The sequence below is a fragment of the Athene noctua genome, chromosome 6 (genome assembly GCF_965140245.1).
Source record: "Athene noctua chromosome 6, bAthNoc1.hap1.1, whole genome shotgun sequence".
Taxonomy (NCBI): domain Eukaryota; kingdom Metazoa; phylum Chordata; class Aves; order Strigiformes; family Strigidae; genus Athene; species Athene noctua.
Genome location: NC_134042.1, coordinates 41,112,594 through 41,130,933, shown reverse-complemented (window position 1 = coordinate 41,130,933; position 18,340 = coordinate 41,112,594). Strand labels below are relative to the sequence as shown.

Genomic DNA, 18,340 nt, shown 5'->3' with positions numbered 1-18,340 from the left:
GTGATAATGCTTCATTACACCACCACTGGGGTTCAGAGTTTTTAATCACTAGGCCGAATCTGAAATGTGGCAAAAAGATTATGGCTTCGCTCAATTCAAAACAGCATGCTGTTTTTATAGACTGCACTGTGTTCCCGGATTTCAAACACACACCTGAAATGCACTTCCGAGTTGAGAAGAGTCACAAATAACACTGAAGAAAAAAAAAAAAAAATCTACATTTTCAGACACTGAAGCCACAGAATATCTCTCCATTCCCACACCTCCTTGAGAAAGTAGTGTACAACCAATGCACAAAAAGCCATTTCAGTTATTTCTAGTCTATTTGCACAAGGACTCTTGACACTGATGTTGGGATGAACACCATCACTTAATTTATTCTAGCAGTTATCACACGAAAAACAGGACTCTGATAAAAGCTATGGCAAGTTTCCTGCGAAGAGGAAGGGAAATGCTACAATAAGGGTCGATCAGGTGTGCAGGTGTAAAGCACTGAACAGCCAACGTACCACTGGGTTCAGAGAGGAGAAAGGATGCACCTTGGCCATTTGCAAGTCAACAGCAGTCATTCAAATTCAACACACCATTTTTTTTAAAAAATATGATTTCCTACTTAGATTTATTTTTCCTTTAATAACACAGTTTAGCATTTCAGAGTTTGGCATTCTACACTCTTACACACTGTCCTTGTTTATTAGCATTTAAACACAAAAAGACATAGCAAGACCTCCAAACACAAATAAATACAAAAACACAATATACAATAAACTGAAATACAACATATAATAATGCTATTGGGAAATTAAGACATGTTGCTAATTCCTTTTTTTTATTATTATTTTAACAACATGGTTATTGCTGAGCAATAAATTATACATTTTAAAGTTGTTTTTCCCCCTAAAAGAAAATGACGAGAACCACTGGTTACCAGATCACTTGCACTGTATCCTTACAGCTATTGATAATTAAGACAGGCAGAATATACACAATCAAATGAGGTTGGCCTTCTTTGGTCTTTGTTTTTGATCATAAAACTGAACACAAGTGTACCGTTCACTGAAGAGTATGAGATTAAAGAAATGGATACACAAGTTTCAAACACATTAATTTGTACATTATTCTCAATCACTGATGTTTTTTCCATAGATATTTCTTACAGAATTTCTTGGAAACAAATGTCAGCTTTAGTTTTCCCAATTATTACGTTGTTCCATGCATCTTAAAGGTTATCCTACTTGTCTAAGAGAAATGGACCTACATTTAGCCCATCATCTCCTAATGGGGTATTTTTCATAGCTTTCTAGTCACCACTAAATCATTGGAGTTTTATACCTTGTAGAAAAAATCCTGAACTTCCCCTGTTTTGTGTTTTTTTTTTTTTTTTCTATAAAACTGAAAAAAAAATATAAACCAAACAACAGCTCTAAGAAAAACAAAAAAGGTGGATCACATGATGCATCAGCAACAATGGAAGCTTGTACCTTCCCATTCCACAAGTACAGATTATACAACTCTCTGCCAGTGACGCAGGTCATAGTTGGAAGATGTGTCCTTTCAGATATGAGCTATATTCAAATCCAAAGCTCAGAACACTATGCAAGAAAATGACCTTTACGAATGATAATGCTGGTTTATCTCAGTAACCCTTAGACAGAGTCAAATTTTATCACTACGCATCGCACTGCCAGCAATGGAGCGTGTGAACACCGGCATTGCTAAGAAGTTAAAAAGTCCTTGCAGAACTGGCAACCAAATTAAAAGCTTAGTTCCAAAGGACCATAAACACAAACACCACATAGAGACAACAAAGCCTTCCCTAAATGGGTAGGTTAGTAAGCCACAGAGTTGGGATCCAGATTTGAATTCCACATCAAGTCTGGGATGTTTGGATCCAGGATTTTGGTTCGGGTGCTTCTCTGTGAAATTTAGAACTTATTCGAACCCTAAGGAACTAATCCTAACTTGGAGGGAAAAAACCTAAACACACACATCTAACATTAAGATCATGAAATGGAAGACAGAAGCTGCAGTCTTGACCATAAATTAGAAGAGACATAGGAATGGTCAGATCCCTTATGTGTTGTATATCTCTACTCTTCTAAATCTTAAAGAGGATGTCCCTGAATCAGCGGTCCAAAGTTTTCCACCATCTTCCTATTTGGTGCTTCTCAGCAAAGGCCTGGATTAAGAAGCAGGAAAGAACAATTAAGCCCTCCATATTTTGGTTTAAAGAAAAAGGGGAGAAAGCCCCACAAGAAAGAAATGGTCAGTCATGCTACAGGCTGGTACAACAAAGATGAACCCACTTCACTTTAAAATGGTATTCTCTCTCCTCAGTTAAGAGGAGCATCACTTGAGACTTACTTTGTTGGGTGATTCTGAACAGAGCAGGACACATTTGCTGCTATTATTCACACTGACACACTGTGCTGGCCTTCCACTCTGCAGGCTGGGCAAAGCACCACCAAGTAGCGAGCAATGTCTGGGCTACCATACACGTACAACCCCATATCACGACAGCTTGTATGTTTAATTCTAGCCCTTACTGTCCTGATGGAGGTCTTTAAGGTATGTCAACTTGCTTTTCAGTTCCTTTAAGGGACAAATGTATTAAAAGAGTAAAACCTAGTGATCTGAAGATAACACTAGGGAACTGGAACCTCTCATTCAGTCCCGGCTCCAGCAGATTTCCTTTCATTACTCTGGGCAAGACACTTCAGATCTCATCCTTGATTTCCTTTATCCAGGAAAGACAAAGAGCACTTGCTGTAAGAACAGCACATTTGCAAATGGCAAAGTGCTTCCTATGCTGTAGATAGCATTAAAAACTACCCTCAGACAGACTGAATTCCCAAACTGATAATTTTTATCGGAGAAGCTATGATTTCTAGGTCAACCAGAATATAGAGGTATTGACTGAACAGGATAACAATTCCAGGAAAAGGTCCAGCTGCTTTTTATTATCTTTTGTTCCCAAATTAAAGGAAAGAATTTGCAATTAACAAGTTGCCCATCACTACATTTGCTTAAAATACAAGAATCTCTAAATTAGTGGAGTATGAGGAAGGACTTGTGTCCTAGATGACATTCCAAGGTCTTTGGAAAGGCTAAACAAACTGTTTGCTATATACAGGTCTTCAAACCTGGATGATGGGAATCCAAAGTCTGCCCTTAGCCAAGACCCTCCCTTAGCAGCAGCAAGTTATATTTGCACCAATCAATCAAGTATAACTTGGAGGAAAGGGTTTTGTTTCATCACTTCTATGTAAAGACTTTGCATATATATGCGCATGCATGTCTGTGTGTATATGTATGTACCTACACACGTACGAGTAATTTACAGAGCAAAAACTAAGAGATTAGGTATGCAACCCAAGAATTTCCCCCCCACACCTATTTGTATATTTGCATAGTTAAATCATATCAAGGCATCAATACTGCAGTCACATTTTCCATTCTTCTGTGGTGCAGGCAACTCTTCTTGTCATTCCCTACATGCTTCTCTGTCTTGGACCAAACAGCACCAGTGTTTTAAAAATGAAACAAAACAACAACAGAAACACTGCATTGTTGGTGAAATGCCTATCCCACATGATGGAATACAGATACAAATAGGTGGTAGCTTTTAATATCTCAACAAGCCATAATCATGGCAAGCCGAGAAACATGAGTGATATAATCAGAACCTAACATTCATGGGTTCAATGCTTAAATTACAACTAACACAAATCTATTACCTTTGCATCTGAAAAATTCACCAGGCACAGAAACAGGCACATATCTTCATCTTTCCTTTTCCAAATAGGAAAACCCACGGGAAGAGGAAATAAACTGTATTTCATATTTATAAGAGAGCTAGCATGTTACCCAAAAGATCTTTTTTCCACTGGAATTATACCACCCATCATCCCCCTTTCCTATTGCACATTCTCTTTGTGAAGAACATTTACAGTACAAGGCTGAAATCAACATTGCATATTGTAAGTCAGCAGTTGAAGGTGTACCATGTAGACAGTAACTGAAACAATACCCCTTTAATTAGATCAGAGAAGTAATGCAGACATGGTCATGCATCATAATCACAGATTGCTCTTTAAACACCCAAATAGTTTCATCCTGTTTAGAATTCAAGACTTTCTAGGTAACAGATGCACTCACCCTGTGCTGAAGAGCGTACAAAAAGGGCAACATCCAGATGTCACACACTGGAATCTCTCTAGAGAAAGCTGGAAATGGAAGAGGCTTGTACGTAACTTGGAGCATCATCGTTAAGAAAGAATACCAGCAAGAGACTTCAGTTGTGCACTGCTAAGAATTACTAAGCAGAGGGAAAAAAAGGTTCCATTGAAGAAATTCTGTTCAAAGTAATGCAAATACTCTGGGACCCCCTTGCAATAATGGCACAGCACAGGAGTTAGCCAGGATTCAAGAGTACATGTGGGGGCAGACTGTTGCCCTGTGAATCACTTTAAACAGACAGTCCCTAGAAAACTTTGGATATCTGGGTCAGGAACATATAGAAAAAAGGATAAAGGGCATTTCAATAAGAGGAAAAGTGAAATAATTTAAAGTGTTGAGTAAAGCACCAGGTACCTTTTCCTTTCAATTTAGAGAATATACAGTGGCCTTGTTTTCACAAAATGCTACATACTCCTTGCTGGAAAGCAGAGGAAACCGATTTCTATGTACACAGTAAGAACTCTACAGAGATGGCCCGCGAGTTCTGCGGAGAAGGGGGTGTTACAGTCAAGGCTTCAGGTATTCCACAGCAGGCGGTGTCTACATTTGTGTAGCAAGATCCTGGATTTCACAGTACGCAGGGTTGGCAAACTGGAAATTCTCTGGCAGCTTCATGTAGTTTTAAAAAATAAGTGCAGTAGGCCTCCATTTTATTAACTGTGATAAAAAGCACATATGCAAAAATATTTTTATATCGATAGCACATTACTGCATTATAAAAGCTGCCCAAGTGAAGCTGAAGATTCTGGCAGCTGGTGCTTTTGGCACTTGGGAGATGTGGAAAGCAGCATAGAGATCTGTGAAATACAACAGTGACTGATGTTTCTGCTACAGTGATCGGCATTAATATAGTTAGCAGTGTTCATATTTAAACTTCTCTATGAAGTTTCTGAGTCAATATCCCACTAAGAGGAGATATTCAGATCTCTTAAAGCTACTAGTTTAGGCTGTGTGCAGACTCAGGAAGACTTCCCTATTAGTTTACACCTTTCGCATGTTTTAAATTAAGTCCTCTTTCAATCACAAAGGCTGGCAACACTTTTTTTCCTCCTCTTTTAAAGAGCCTGGACTTAGAAGCGCAATTCTGTCACAGGAGTTGGAAACTGTAGTCACAAATCTGCAGAATATGCTGGGCCCTGCTTATGCTAGAAATCTCCTCCAAGTCCCAGATTGAAACAGGATATAAACTGTTTTGAGATGGCCAAACGGTTTCATTTAAGTTTACAAGACATGCATTAGCAATGGGAGGAGAGTCCTTTGGACATTTCCACTTGGGAATCCTGTTTTCAGTAAAATTCTGTGATGCACAAACACAAAAGCTCAGCTGCCTACATTCACAATTATTTAAATGACACAAGTTGAGCGAACCTTCGCCCTGAAGCGTAAGTGATGGGTTTGCTTATGCAGCCTGCATAAAACTGCAAGTGCCATATAATTATATCTAGAGATATAGATGCGGGTATATCTATAGATATTTCTTTCTTGTGCAGAACGTCCTCCTTCTGTGCTAGGAATTAAATGCTAGCACGTGCCTCCATATTTGAGCTTGCACCTGTTGACGGCTATGTACCATAAAGGGAGTACAGTACCTGGACAATGGAAGGCAAGAAAAGGAAGACAAGTTGCTGCTGAGAGCTGTGACAGTCAGCAGCAGGCAGTATTCTAGCAGGTGCCTGGAAAACCCATGAAGACCACTTAGCATGCATTGTATATTCATAAATACTTCTTGCAGGCACTGTGTGTGAAGGCACAGCCAAAAAAGACAACGGCAAAGACAAGCTGAAATACAAAGGCATGAATTCAACTGCACCTTAGACAAAAATTGTGACTATGCCTCAAAAAAGCAGAAAACTCATACAACCTGACATTAAAGGCCGAGATGCAATGTTTTCTTTCAAGCCCAACAAAGGCTAAAAACAGTGGTGCAAGTCCACTCTGCTTAAGCAGCTCTTGGATTTTAATGAGCACCGCAGTCAGGCTATGTATCTAGACTTGCTTGTCACAGGCTATTAAATAGAAGCAGATGAACACAGCAGGTTGCAATCAGCATGTTTCAGGGCTAGCAAATGCTTTCCACTACAGTTCAGGCTGTTATAAGAAAGAAGCCCGTGCATTCCCTGTTAGGATGCTTGTCTGCTATGAAAAGCTGTCATGAGCATATACATTCACAGCCCCACAGAGTTCTCAGATGGGTCCGTTTCAAGTGATGCCACTTTACAACCACAGGCATTAGAGGTAAAATGTCGCCTGCCTTCACAGTGGCCATGGAGACTGTCTAGTCCAAGCTCCATAGGAGCACTGAGCATAATGTTTTGGCACCTGAATAAGATGGATTCCACCATGGCCAAGTCATAGAAGCTCCAGAAGCCAAAGAAATGGGCTTTGACTTCCATTTTGTACATTGCAAGGTACCTAAGGGCTCTGAAGACAAGGCTAAACATTATGCCTGAAGTCCAATTAAACTACCATTTCAGATATCAGAATTAATCTGAATAAAAAGCTATGGTTTATAAGCAGCACAGCACATCTAAGGCACATGTATGCATGCAAGCCACCATCACTGTATTAAGACATTGCTGATTTGTCCTTAAGAAGCAATGGCTGCTAGTACAGAACAAACATACAGGCTTTTTTCAGCACTAATCCTCCTCCCCAATACTGAAAATACTATATACTGCTGACAGCATAATGTGCAACATATATAGCTTGATTAGAAAGCATGGGGCAGAACTTTAAAAAATGCACAGGATTCCGTTTAGAACTCCAAAGTTCAACAAATGCCCTATTTTAGGGTGAAAACAATTATAAATCTGATAATGATGCACAGCATCCATGAGTGATTTTTCCTTAATTTTGAAATAGTGTCATTAACTACGACATATATTGTAGGTTTACATTTCTAAAGAGAAATAACAGAATTGAATAGTTTTTTTTCCTATCACAAGTGATAACCAGTGTTTTATATCTTCTATTTTTCTTCCAAGAAATATCAGTCTATCAACAGTTTAAAATAAAATGTTTTCTGTAACAATAGAACTTTAAATAAAAATATGATTTTGATTCAGATACTTTTGAGAAGACATGGATACTTTTCCAAGATCTTCTGACAAAGTAATTATTAAAACAGAGACCAGATGAGGCCTTAAAAAGACAATATACTATATTTCAGACAAGATTGCACCTCAGTTTTTCAAATAATATCATAATTGCAACATTACTTCATCATTTCTTCTTTTAACATGCTGACAATTTCCAGCTAGCCCAAGTGTGAAGGTTTTTTTTGTTGTTGTATTCTAGCTTAAAGAAATAAAAGTCAGTAATTTATTCAGCACATACTGTATATGTCTTTTCACCTCCAATTGACTAGATCATTAATAAGTTAAAAAAAATCCTCTCTGACCATAATCATTATCCTCATGAGGGATAAGTGATTCTTCAGAGTTTAAGTGTTGCTAGTTCTATTAAAAAATATACCATGGTATGATTTCTTAATGTGTTGCTACTTTCGCAATTGGACCCTATGCAGTTATGCCTTCAAACTCTTCCGTCTGTTCCACAAGGTGGTTCTGTGAGCTTTAGGACCTCTGATTGAAGACAAACTGATATAAAACCCCCAAACGGAGTTGTCTTCTGTTTAATCCACCTCCCCCATTGTATGTCAGGGGTCTGGTAGATCCGATGTATCCACTATGACTTTAATAAAAATAGTATCATCTTTAATATACGTTCCATTCTCTAGAACAGTTTGAGCCACAAAGACTGGGCAGCCAGATGCAATGTTCATTTCTCCAGTTGGCTTCTTGAAACTGCTGCTGTTTGGATCTGGCTTGAAAGCATCTCCTAAGTGGCGTCGAGACGGTCCCTGATCCATTAGCATGAGAGTCACTTTCTGTTTGAACGGCCAAGGAAGCAACGCATCATATTCTCCACGCATTATGACAAAGAACAGTGACAAGTGCGTCCCCTTTCCCATGCCATCTCCGTTAAGGTAAACTCTGGCACACATCTTGTAGCCAAAGTATCCAGTATAAAAGGGTTGGCTGTACAAGGACAGAGTCTTCCCCATGACTGCCTCTTGCTTCCGACGTTTATAATCTCGGATTTTCCAAATCAGCACTCCGTTGTAACTGGCAGTTTCCAAAACTTGGAATCGGAGGTCCATGTCAGCCAGCCGAATATCATGAACACTCAGCATCTGATCATGTCTGCTCAGCTGGGTCTCTAGAAGGCCTGTTAGAAAACACAAAGGACAGGGGTGAGAAAAGTGGCTTTTTCTAAAGACTTTAAAAATCAATTGCCAATGCTGTTATCGTACAGGAAAACACCTTCCTCCTCAAGAACCAAAGAGCATTCAGTCACTGATGAAGCAATTTCCACAGCCAATAGTTTGCCAGCTAGTATCTCAGTTAACTGGGATTTTTATAAACATGGGTGTTAATCGCACATACAGTAGAAGTCAAATACTCAAATCATCTACCAAATTTTGTCTGGTCACTAAGCAATGTGATTACAGAGGCTTCCATTTTTTGAGAGGAGACTTGGTAGCATTACCTGTAGATTGCTATTAGCAGTGAAGACCTTGGAAGTGGTCACACATCCTACATAATCCCTCTGAAATTCAGAAACCTGCTGATCACTCGAAATACTCAGACACTACTTGTCTCAGAAGGGCAGTGCTGCTATGTCCAAAGTTCATCACAAAAGAACAGAAAATTCAAGCTTAGCTTTTTATTATATGATCACTTACTCAGTTTGGAGGGAGGGCTGTTTTTAATGTCCCTTTTCCCTCACATGAAAATGTTACTCTTTGTCTTTGCATACTGGCAAAATTGGGCAACATAAAATACTGAGAAGCAGATGAATTCTTAAGGCAGGTTTGTTTTATACAGATCTATTTAAATGTTAAGTTCTTTGTCCCAATCATTTAAACACTTATATATGATCTACCCTATCCTGCTAAACTCATTTTCACTTTATTCAGCCAGCATGACAATATCCTTGTTCTCAAGCAGATCTCACAGTTTTCTTTGGATCAAATATACCTCTGTAACAGATATCAGGACAGGTGGTTTCAGGTGAATAATCATGCTGTTGATCCATTCATAGGGGAGAAGAGTAATAAAAAAAGACTTGTCAATATACTGAGACTATATTTAAAGAAGCTGCTGAAAGCTATTAGCTGTCAAAGATCAATCGAGAAACTATTTATAATGAACTAACATTGTAGTCAAGACAAGGATCAAGAAAACAAAATAAAAGACAAGAATCAAGCCGAAGAAACAGCATAAAAGCAATGCCATACCATCAAAGCGATCACGCAGTTTCCTATTCAAAAAATCAGAAGAATCAGCATTGTTGACGCTTCCACATAAAAATCACAATGGGAATGCCATTCAAAGGACACCATTTTTCTATTGACAGCACCGAGTACTTCAGTCCATTGTGCTTACACTTACTTGTATTTCGAGCTCCTTGCCCTGCAGTTTTATCAACACTTTCCAGTTCAGTCACTCTGTTCTGGAGGGATTCTACACTGCTCTTCATGCTGTCAGCCTCCTCCCAGTTCTGTCGGAAGGGACGGATTTCTTTGTCCAGTTCTTTCAGTTTTTCTGCTTGACTGTCTATCACTCGCTTTATAAAACAATAAATTAAGAGTTAAAATTAAAAAAAATAGATCAATGTATGCAAATTAAACAAGGATTATATATCGATAGTAAGATGCATTTCCACTATAAACAAGTTTCACTTATGTCAAATATTTTATTAACACAAACCTTGAAAATTTAGAGGAATAGCCCACATATTTATAAAACACTCATAAAAATCTTTAGTACTGTATAGGTATTAATAGTAGAGCACAGAATTATCAACACAATTATTCAAAAAAAGGAACTGTTAGTGTGCTCTTGTCTGATTTTTTTTTAAATCTTTCAATACAAGAACAATATTCTGAATGTCTCTATGTTGATATTATGGGCTGACATTTGTAGGGTTTTGTGTCAGAGAGTCAGCAACAAAGTATGGGGCACAACTTGCCATGGTGTGAATCAAGTGGCTGCTCATGGGCATGCGTTTATCAGTGGATAACAGCAAAATAACTTACCCCTCCAGAAAAACATCAGCACTCTTGCACTCATGGAGCAGGAATGCATACAAGTGCAGATACAGCAGCATTAGCAAGCTCCAAGCTCATGTAAATCAGTTATCAAAGCCTAAGTTATTATGTGCCCATAACCATAGCAGAAGCCCTCAAGAGCATAAAGAAAAACTACCACTTCCATCCCCTTCAGCACTTCTAAGATTCCCACCCTTACTTCCTAAACTGAATAAGCCATGCATCCTGAAGGTGCTTGCTGGTTGAGTCTCTTTAAGAAAACAAAAGAAAAAAGACCAGTTGATTTTGGAAAGGCATGAAACGTATAGGAAGGCTGGTATTCTCTGAAAGAGGGACATTGCAAGCATCTCAGTATATTACATATATAAAGGAGAATATATTTCCCCATCTGCCTCAAATCTGGTACAAGAAATGCATAGCACTTCACATTATCACAGCTTATTTGGACTAGCAGGAATTTTAGCCAGAACCCCATAATCAGTTGTGAAGTTCAAATGATAACACAAATATCTGAGACAAGAAACTACTTTTGCTACCACCTACAGTTAAATTCCAAATCTAACTTTATCATCATATAGTGCCAACATCTGTAAAAATTATTTTCACTTCTTAAAAAAGTAGCAGTTGAGTAGAAAGCAAGAAAACAAAGCTATTTTACATTTGCCTTCTGGTTAGCCGTGTGGATTCAATGTTCCCCACTGATGGGGAAAACCCTTCTGCCTCATGCAACCTTCATTTCCCCTTTTAGGCATTTACTTTTAATCATGTGGTTTCAGTTATAATGAAAGTCTGTAATGATTAATTGAAGGCTGTCAATTTGATAAAACTACTAGCAAATACTAGGAGTGTTTTATTTTGTTGTGTCTCAAAACGACCGAGTAATCTAACATATTTCAAGATTAACTATTTATTTCTATGTTGGTCTTTTAAAACAGGCTTATATATCTCACTTGCAAAATTACAACTCTGTGAAGGAAAGTTGCGTACCGAATCATAAATGCAGGTCCCATTAAATAGATTAAACAACTTGCCTGAACATACTCATCATCAGCTACCAACACAGTCATACCCTCTCGCTTGGACTGATGGTAATCAGAAAATAAAACAGGGAAGGGCTGTTAGCTATACATATAAAAGGAAACACACCATGGAATGGCCTGAATGAATGTTATAAGATTAGACCCACAAGATTTGGCCATTAGCTCACAGTTAACACACAAAAGTAAGCTCAAGGTGTGTGCAAGTCTGATTTTTTTTCCCCTCTACTCACACAAAACATGAACTGTCCAAGGCAAGAACAATAAAATGGTCATGGATTTGTACAGCACCTCACATAGAGATGCTCTTATTTCCAACTGGGACCTCTGGGCACTAACACAGTACCAAATAAAATGAATACACAAATTTTTAGATGAACTGGGAAAGTGGTAGAGATGCAGAAGAATTGCAAACTATTCTTCTTTTGGGATAAGTTTGCTAAAAGTTGTTACTTTTAGTAAAGGACCAACTTCTCCATCAACCTGTGTGCAACATTCTGCCTTCGTACATGCCCAACCAATTCTGGTTTTTAGCTGCTTCTACTACATGTCGACAAACATGTAGTATTTTATCTCCTGTACCTCTTCATGAGAATTCAAGCGATACAGAATAATCAGAAAGAGACTTGTATTCTGTTTTTAAAAAGCAATGGGATCTCTATCTTTTTACACTACAGGGAGTCAACCTCCGTCATGCTGGGAGATACTGATGTACTAAATCTGAATTTAATGCAGCGGTGGAGAATTTCACTCTAATTATTCCATTAGAAAGCACACAGATGTCTCACACTGTACTCATAAATTTTGAAGTAGATATCAATTTTCTACATGCACTTTTTATTCCAGCAACTGACCTCTCCAGATCATTAATCCAGAGTTATATGCCTGGCAAACCATTGAGGGCTCTTGATGTTGATTTTCATCTAGGTTTTGTTCGGTATTTCTAATAAACAATTTCCAGGATTTTAGTACTAGTATTACTAAAAGAATTTAGAAAGTGTCGTGAGGAACTGAACATGTTATATTTGCAGTTCTCTCTCTTTCAGATGCTCCTAATGGACCTTCCCATTGCAACTGATAGAGTAAAACTGAAAAGCTAAAGAACACACTAGAAAAGGAATCAAAGGTACTACTTCACTGCAAAATCAAATCACACATCCTGCTCCTTTGAAGGAATGTATTACCAATCAAATAATTTTACATTCCTAATGTCACTGTTTCTTTTGTCTTTAAGTACCTCAAGTCCACACTCAGCTTAAGACTTGGCTTACTAATATGCCTCCATATACTCATAAGAAAGTCTGGATACTGGATGTGAAAGTTCCTTTCCACAAGACAGCAGTTGAAAAAGTATCATATACTCTTGGCAAAAACACTTTTCCTAGAGACCAATATATAGAAAATTAATATGAATCGGAACACCTCAAGGTTGAGGTCCCTGCCAGTGTCCAGACACCTCTGATGCATTTACACTACTTGTTTGCACTAGGTTACATGACAATTAATGCTGAAACTGTACTAGAAATTACTAGCATGCATAGGACTTGGGGGACTAAGAAGGTAGCGTTTGTCCAGATCTGAATTGGCTAGTTCTACACCAGAAATATCTGTGGCTACAATATTTGTATTGCCATGGCTGCTCAACACAGTCCAGAAAAAGAATGGCTCACAACAGGTAACCAATTCCTTCATCTCCCAGTAGGCAACAGGAGGCAGCTAAGCATAACATCCAGGGAAAAAAAAATTTGAGGTGTGCTTCCAGGATGCCCTTAATCTGACTGAACTTGGAAGTAGAAATCAGGTTGAAATAGCTACAAAACATAGTTTGGCTTAAAGTAACTAAACTAAAATAGCTGTCAAGAAGAGGAGGACGTGGAATGGGGAGGAAGGAAAAGGGCAAAACACATCCTCTCCAGTACTTATTAAGACCAAAAAGCCACCTGTTAGCATCTGCCAACCATATTGCTTTGTATTGTGGTGTTTGTTTTTTGTTTGTTTTTTTTTTTTCCTAAACATAAACCATTTGAAAATTGATTTTGCTAACACTTACAGCTTGAGGAAATCAAAGATACTGCAATCCATCATCAAGACAATCATGAAAAACTCTATTTTTTCCATTTTCCCTCTCATCACTGGTTATTGAGACAGCATGTGTAAAAACCCCAGGCTTACAAATTAACTTACCTCCTGGTAGATTCAGTCAGCAACATCAATACACACAAGGATTAGCTTCCCAGTGTCAGAATGCAATACTGTAAGAATGCAGCCATATCCCAGACTATCATCAGACTAAATAACAATGACTAAGGGAGGCTAAACTGGTTACTCCATGGGCAGAACATGGAAAGAAGTAAGTGCTGTAAGGAGACATATGGCTGCTGCTGAACTTAAAGGTTTCCTTATTGTGAGACATGAGAAACCAGGCTTGCAAGAAACTAAGAAAAACAGCTGGAACATGACACATCAATCAACATTGAGGGTCTCGAGGCTTGAGCTCTTGAATGTGCTACCCTTCGAATTTTAGCTATACTCTAGCTTGGGTACATGTATCTTTCTGGAGTATCAACATTTGCAGTTTAATATGTGAAGTGAATAGTAAGTGAAAAAGATAATTTTATTTACACTCCCTTAAGCTGGATGCTAAAAAGGGTATCTGATATTCTAGCAGCAGACATACTAAAATAACACATGAATGATACCTTCACAATAGCTTGCTAAGTATCTCCTGAGGTTTCCCTGATTGTGGTTAGCATCACTCAAGCTAACAAAAATTCCCAGCATCCACATTCCATCATCTCTGAATGCAAAGCAAAGAATTTCAGCTTGGGCTAAACACCGTGCTAGAGCATCCAGAGGATTTCTAGTCTGATGCTGGCTTGTGGCCAGGTGATTCAGACCACAGAGTAAGAAACTCATGCCTACTGGCAAAGGAATAATTAGATACATTTTCCTCAGAAAAAGGACAACAGAAACATGGATTTTAAAAAGTGTATTCAAATGCATTGTACTACATTTGGATTAATTCCACACCAAACTGATCTCATTGATGATTAATATTTTTAAAATACCAGCAAGTAGAAAAGAAATATACATCTGATGGTTTTAAGGAGCTAATCTTGTCCTCCAATTTGACAGTAGTTCCTCAAGCAGTTATTTTTTGCAGACAAGAGAAAATAATTATCATTATTCTTCAGATAAGATTTGTAGTTTTATTTTCAATCTTTTCCCTTTTTAAAGATGGTTTTTTTGGTTTAACATAGGCTAGGCAACTGCAGTGTTTTAGTGAAGTATCTTACTCCAGCAAATGAGCTACTGACCAGAAGGGAAAAAAGAAAAAAAGATCAGAATAGCTGTATAATAAGGTAAACTCTCTCCACCCCTTTTTAATTAGAACACCTCACTTCACAAGTGTAAAGGCACAGAACAGAAGCTACTACCATTTCTGCTTTAATGGGGAGATTCTAAATTTCTTACCTGTAAATGAAGTATTTTAGATTCATTATTCCGCAGCATTTCCTTCTGTCTTTCAATTTCTATTTCAAAGCTACAAATCTGATTATGTAAAGTTTGTATACTCTTGTTCTTTTCCAAACTTTCATTCTGGAGCAAGGCCACCTGGAAAAAATTCTACAATTACTCCTGCCAAAGTTTATTAAAAATACCTATAACTTTGTTATTTTAAACTATCTAACACACATGAAAGGGATGAGAGCCTAATAAAATCTCTTTCTGTATTCTGCAAATAAATAAACCCCAACCTTCTGATAGCTACTTTGGCACTTCTGCAGCGTGGTATTGGTACAACTTTGGCTAACGAAAGTGCAGATGGGATACACAAACAGCAAAAGAACTTTTGTCTAAGCATCATCTTTTCTTTATTCAGTTTGTTATTTAACGGCTTGGTTTCCTGGTTTCCACTGACTGACTTTGGAGTTGCTTGGAGTTTGGAAGAAACAACCTATTTAGTTCTAGATCAGTGTTAAGAACTCGAGCTCGGCACAGAAGGGATACCAGGGAGAAGCCGAGCAGCAGAGAAGACAGTCAAGAAAGGGAACATCAATCTTCCTGACCTACTCCAATCTATCCTGATCTATAGCAAATTTAAGGAAAAACATCATCTGCATGGGATTGGCTTGGCTTCACAGAATGTGATGGTGATGAAAACTCCTGAAATGAGTGAATACAGAAGGAAACCATGCATTTGAAAGAAAATCCAATGGTGCTTACTAGTAGAAAAGACTTAAAGAGCTACAGGCTGTGGATTATATTCTCTCTCTGTACTGACATTTTATAAATTCATTCATTAGTGACTCGTTCTGATTTTAAAACATGAGCCTTAATACAAGAATATCGTATATCTCGTTGGGGATGAAAGCAAATATTCTCCATCACACTACTTTGCGCTTTGTTCATTCATGTGATTTGGGGAAGGGGGTTGCTTTGTGGTGGTGGTTGCTTTTTTTAAAAAAATCTCATTTTTTGGATGCAAAATGACACTTGGACACACCCTGACTAGTTCCACAGACCAATCTTTATATGGATAAGAAGCAGCACCATTTCGGACCCAGGAAAACTGTGATATTTCACATTGAGACCAATTACTTGGATGTTTCATGTTCCCCCCCAAAAATCTATCACCATCCCTAATACAGATGCTAATTTGAGGTCAAACCTTTTTTACCTCTGATGTGGGTACCACTGTAGAATTCCACCACCTTAACTGCCCTCTAATCAGACATAGTTAAAATCTTTATGTGTCACTGCATTCCTAGACTCAGGAAACTAGGTTGTTTAAAAAGGTAAGTAACTTCAATCTCTATACTAGCCTAAACTATACAAAGGACTGCCAAAGTCCACAAGCATTCAGCAGGTTCATCAGAAAGCGGCCCAAAAATATAGAGATATCATAATACATATGCGTATCTATGTTTCCATAGAGTGTATCATGTGTGCATATACACACAATAGTTCCACATTTTACATGTGGAAAAACTGGCAGAAGAGGCTCAACAGAAATGAGGCAGAGCTAATTTTGCCAGTGCAGAGAGAGAAACAATATCGAGGCTGAAGGAATGCATGCCTAGGTACAAGAGAAAATTTTCAAGAACAAGTTTAAGCTTAAACTAGTACCCCTGCCTCCCACATATTTCAGATCTGTTGGGTAGCCACTTTAATTTTTTTGCATCCTTTTCCTTAATGAATCAGTTTTTAGTTAATTGTGATCTTTACGTTCCACTTTTCTCATTGTTTCCTCCTCAGGCCTCCCAATCATAAGGCAGTTATACTCTGTGTCACTAGCATCACATTTCCATTTTTGTACAAGTTACAAAACATGGGCCTGTCTTGTACTGAGATTTTCCACACAGTTTTACAGAACACAAGAAAAACAGAATTATGTCCTTCAGTCCTTAATCACACAGAAATGTCATTGCTAAGTCAGTAATTGCAGTTTGGTGGTAATTTGTGAATAAGAAATCTTTAAATATAGTTTCCTAATAGCATTTGGCATAAGTCTTTGGAATGTCAGTTAAAGAACAGCGTAAGGAAACACAGCATCTATTTACAAACTGCATCAATCAGTTTCCTTTACTTCCTTGTCATATTTGAAATGTTCCTAGGTAAAGCATGCTCTTCAGCAGTTTTTCAAATTAAGCTATTACTTATTATTGTTTACTAAAAGATAATGGAAGAAACCTTATGCCACAAAACTGGATTAAAACAGGTCCCATAATTAAGTCACATATTAAAAAAGGAAAAACAGTTTATACTAGATTTCTTTAAGAATGTGACGAAGCCACAAAATTATGTTCAACTCATTATTTCCAACATCACAAAACCCGTGGGAGTTCAGTCTGCAAGTCTGTTCCATCACAGAGTGAACAAAACACCAAATTCTAATTCGCCCCACAAAAGCTCTGATTCAAGATTTTACATCTGACCTTCTCCTTCCTACTCTTTGCCAACAACACCATTCCAATACCAAACTTGTAACTTAGCACAAGCTTTGCAGCTCTGAAGACTTTCAGTTTGCATGTAATAAATGTGGTGGCTGGGAGAAGGCAACTTCTCCTTTCCCTCTCCATACATATCACAGTGAGTACCCCAAATGAAATCTTGACCCTACAGAAACCAACAAGACTTCCACTGACTTCAGCAAGGCCAAGATTTCTGTGATATTCATCAGCTAAGTTAACTGTGCACTGTTGTTCTTCACTGCATTGATTAATTTTCTCTCAAAGAAGAGAACAACAATTAAGTTACAAATCATTTTGTTACCCTTCTCTAGAATAAAGTCACTGACATATGATATGTGGTTAGCTATTCTGGTAACTTGGCACTGTTTTGGGATTTCCAGTGATTCAACTCTTTAATATGAATGGGAAGAAGTCTACAAAGCAGGAAGTGAAAAGAAGAAAAAAAAAAAAAAAAAAAAAAAAAAGACAAACAATGATAAGCAGTTATGTCCTAAATGAAAGTTAAAACAAAAATTGAACATTAAAGAGTAGTAAAGTCTATATTCTCTTAGCTCTATAAGAGACAAACATAGAAATGCTGGGCATTTTTAAAGTGACAAACCACCTCTTAGGACACTGACAAAAGGCGGAACGTTATCTATTCTGGAAGTCACAGGGAACATGGGTTTTTTTCTACGATGTAAAATAAATTGTATAGTTTTAATCAAACTAATGAAAAAAGAACTAAGAATAAGGATTTGTATCTGTTAAAACTGAAAAATTTACGGTTCCTACAATAACAAATCAAGTGCAAAAGCAAACTTAAATATTGTTAATAATCATCAAATTAAGACCTACAGATGTAGCAAAATTTATACCTAAAAAAACTACACCAGACATCTCAATGGTTTCCTTACAAGGCTTGACGTTCAGAAACAAGCAGTCCAGGGACAAATGTGCTGGGGACAAAATCATATTTTGTTGTTCAGCTGTTA

General features: G+C 37.7%; 1 protein-coding gene across 3 annotated transcripts in view; it reads right to left on the bottom strand.

Annotated features, from left to right (window-relative positions):
- Nucleotides 1-392: 392 nt before the first annotated feature.
- TRAF3 (TNF receptor associated factor 3) overlaps nt 393-18,340 on the bottom strand; it is a 73,163-nt gene continuing 55,215 nt past the window's right edge. For all 3 annotated transcript variants that reach the window (XM_074908692.1, XM_074908693.1, XM_074908694.1), the window contains 3 exons: nt 14,866-15,006; nt 9,696-9,870; nt 393-8,469 (listed from right to left, as the gene is read on the bottom strand). In XM_074908692.1, coding sequence (XP_074764793.1) covers nt 7,898-8,469; nt 9,696-9,870; nt 14,866-15,006 — 888 coding nt within the window. In that variant the 3' untranslated portion in view covers nt 393-7,897. The remainder of the gene's footprint in view (nt 8,470-9,695; nt 9,871-14,865; nt 15,007-18,340) is intronic.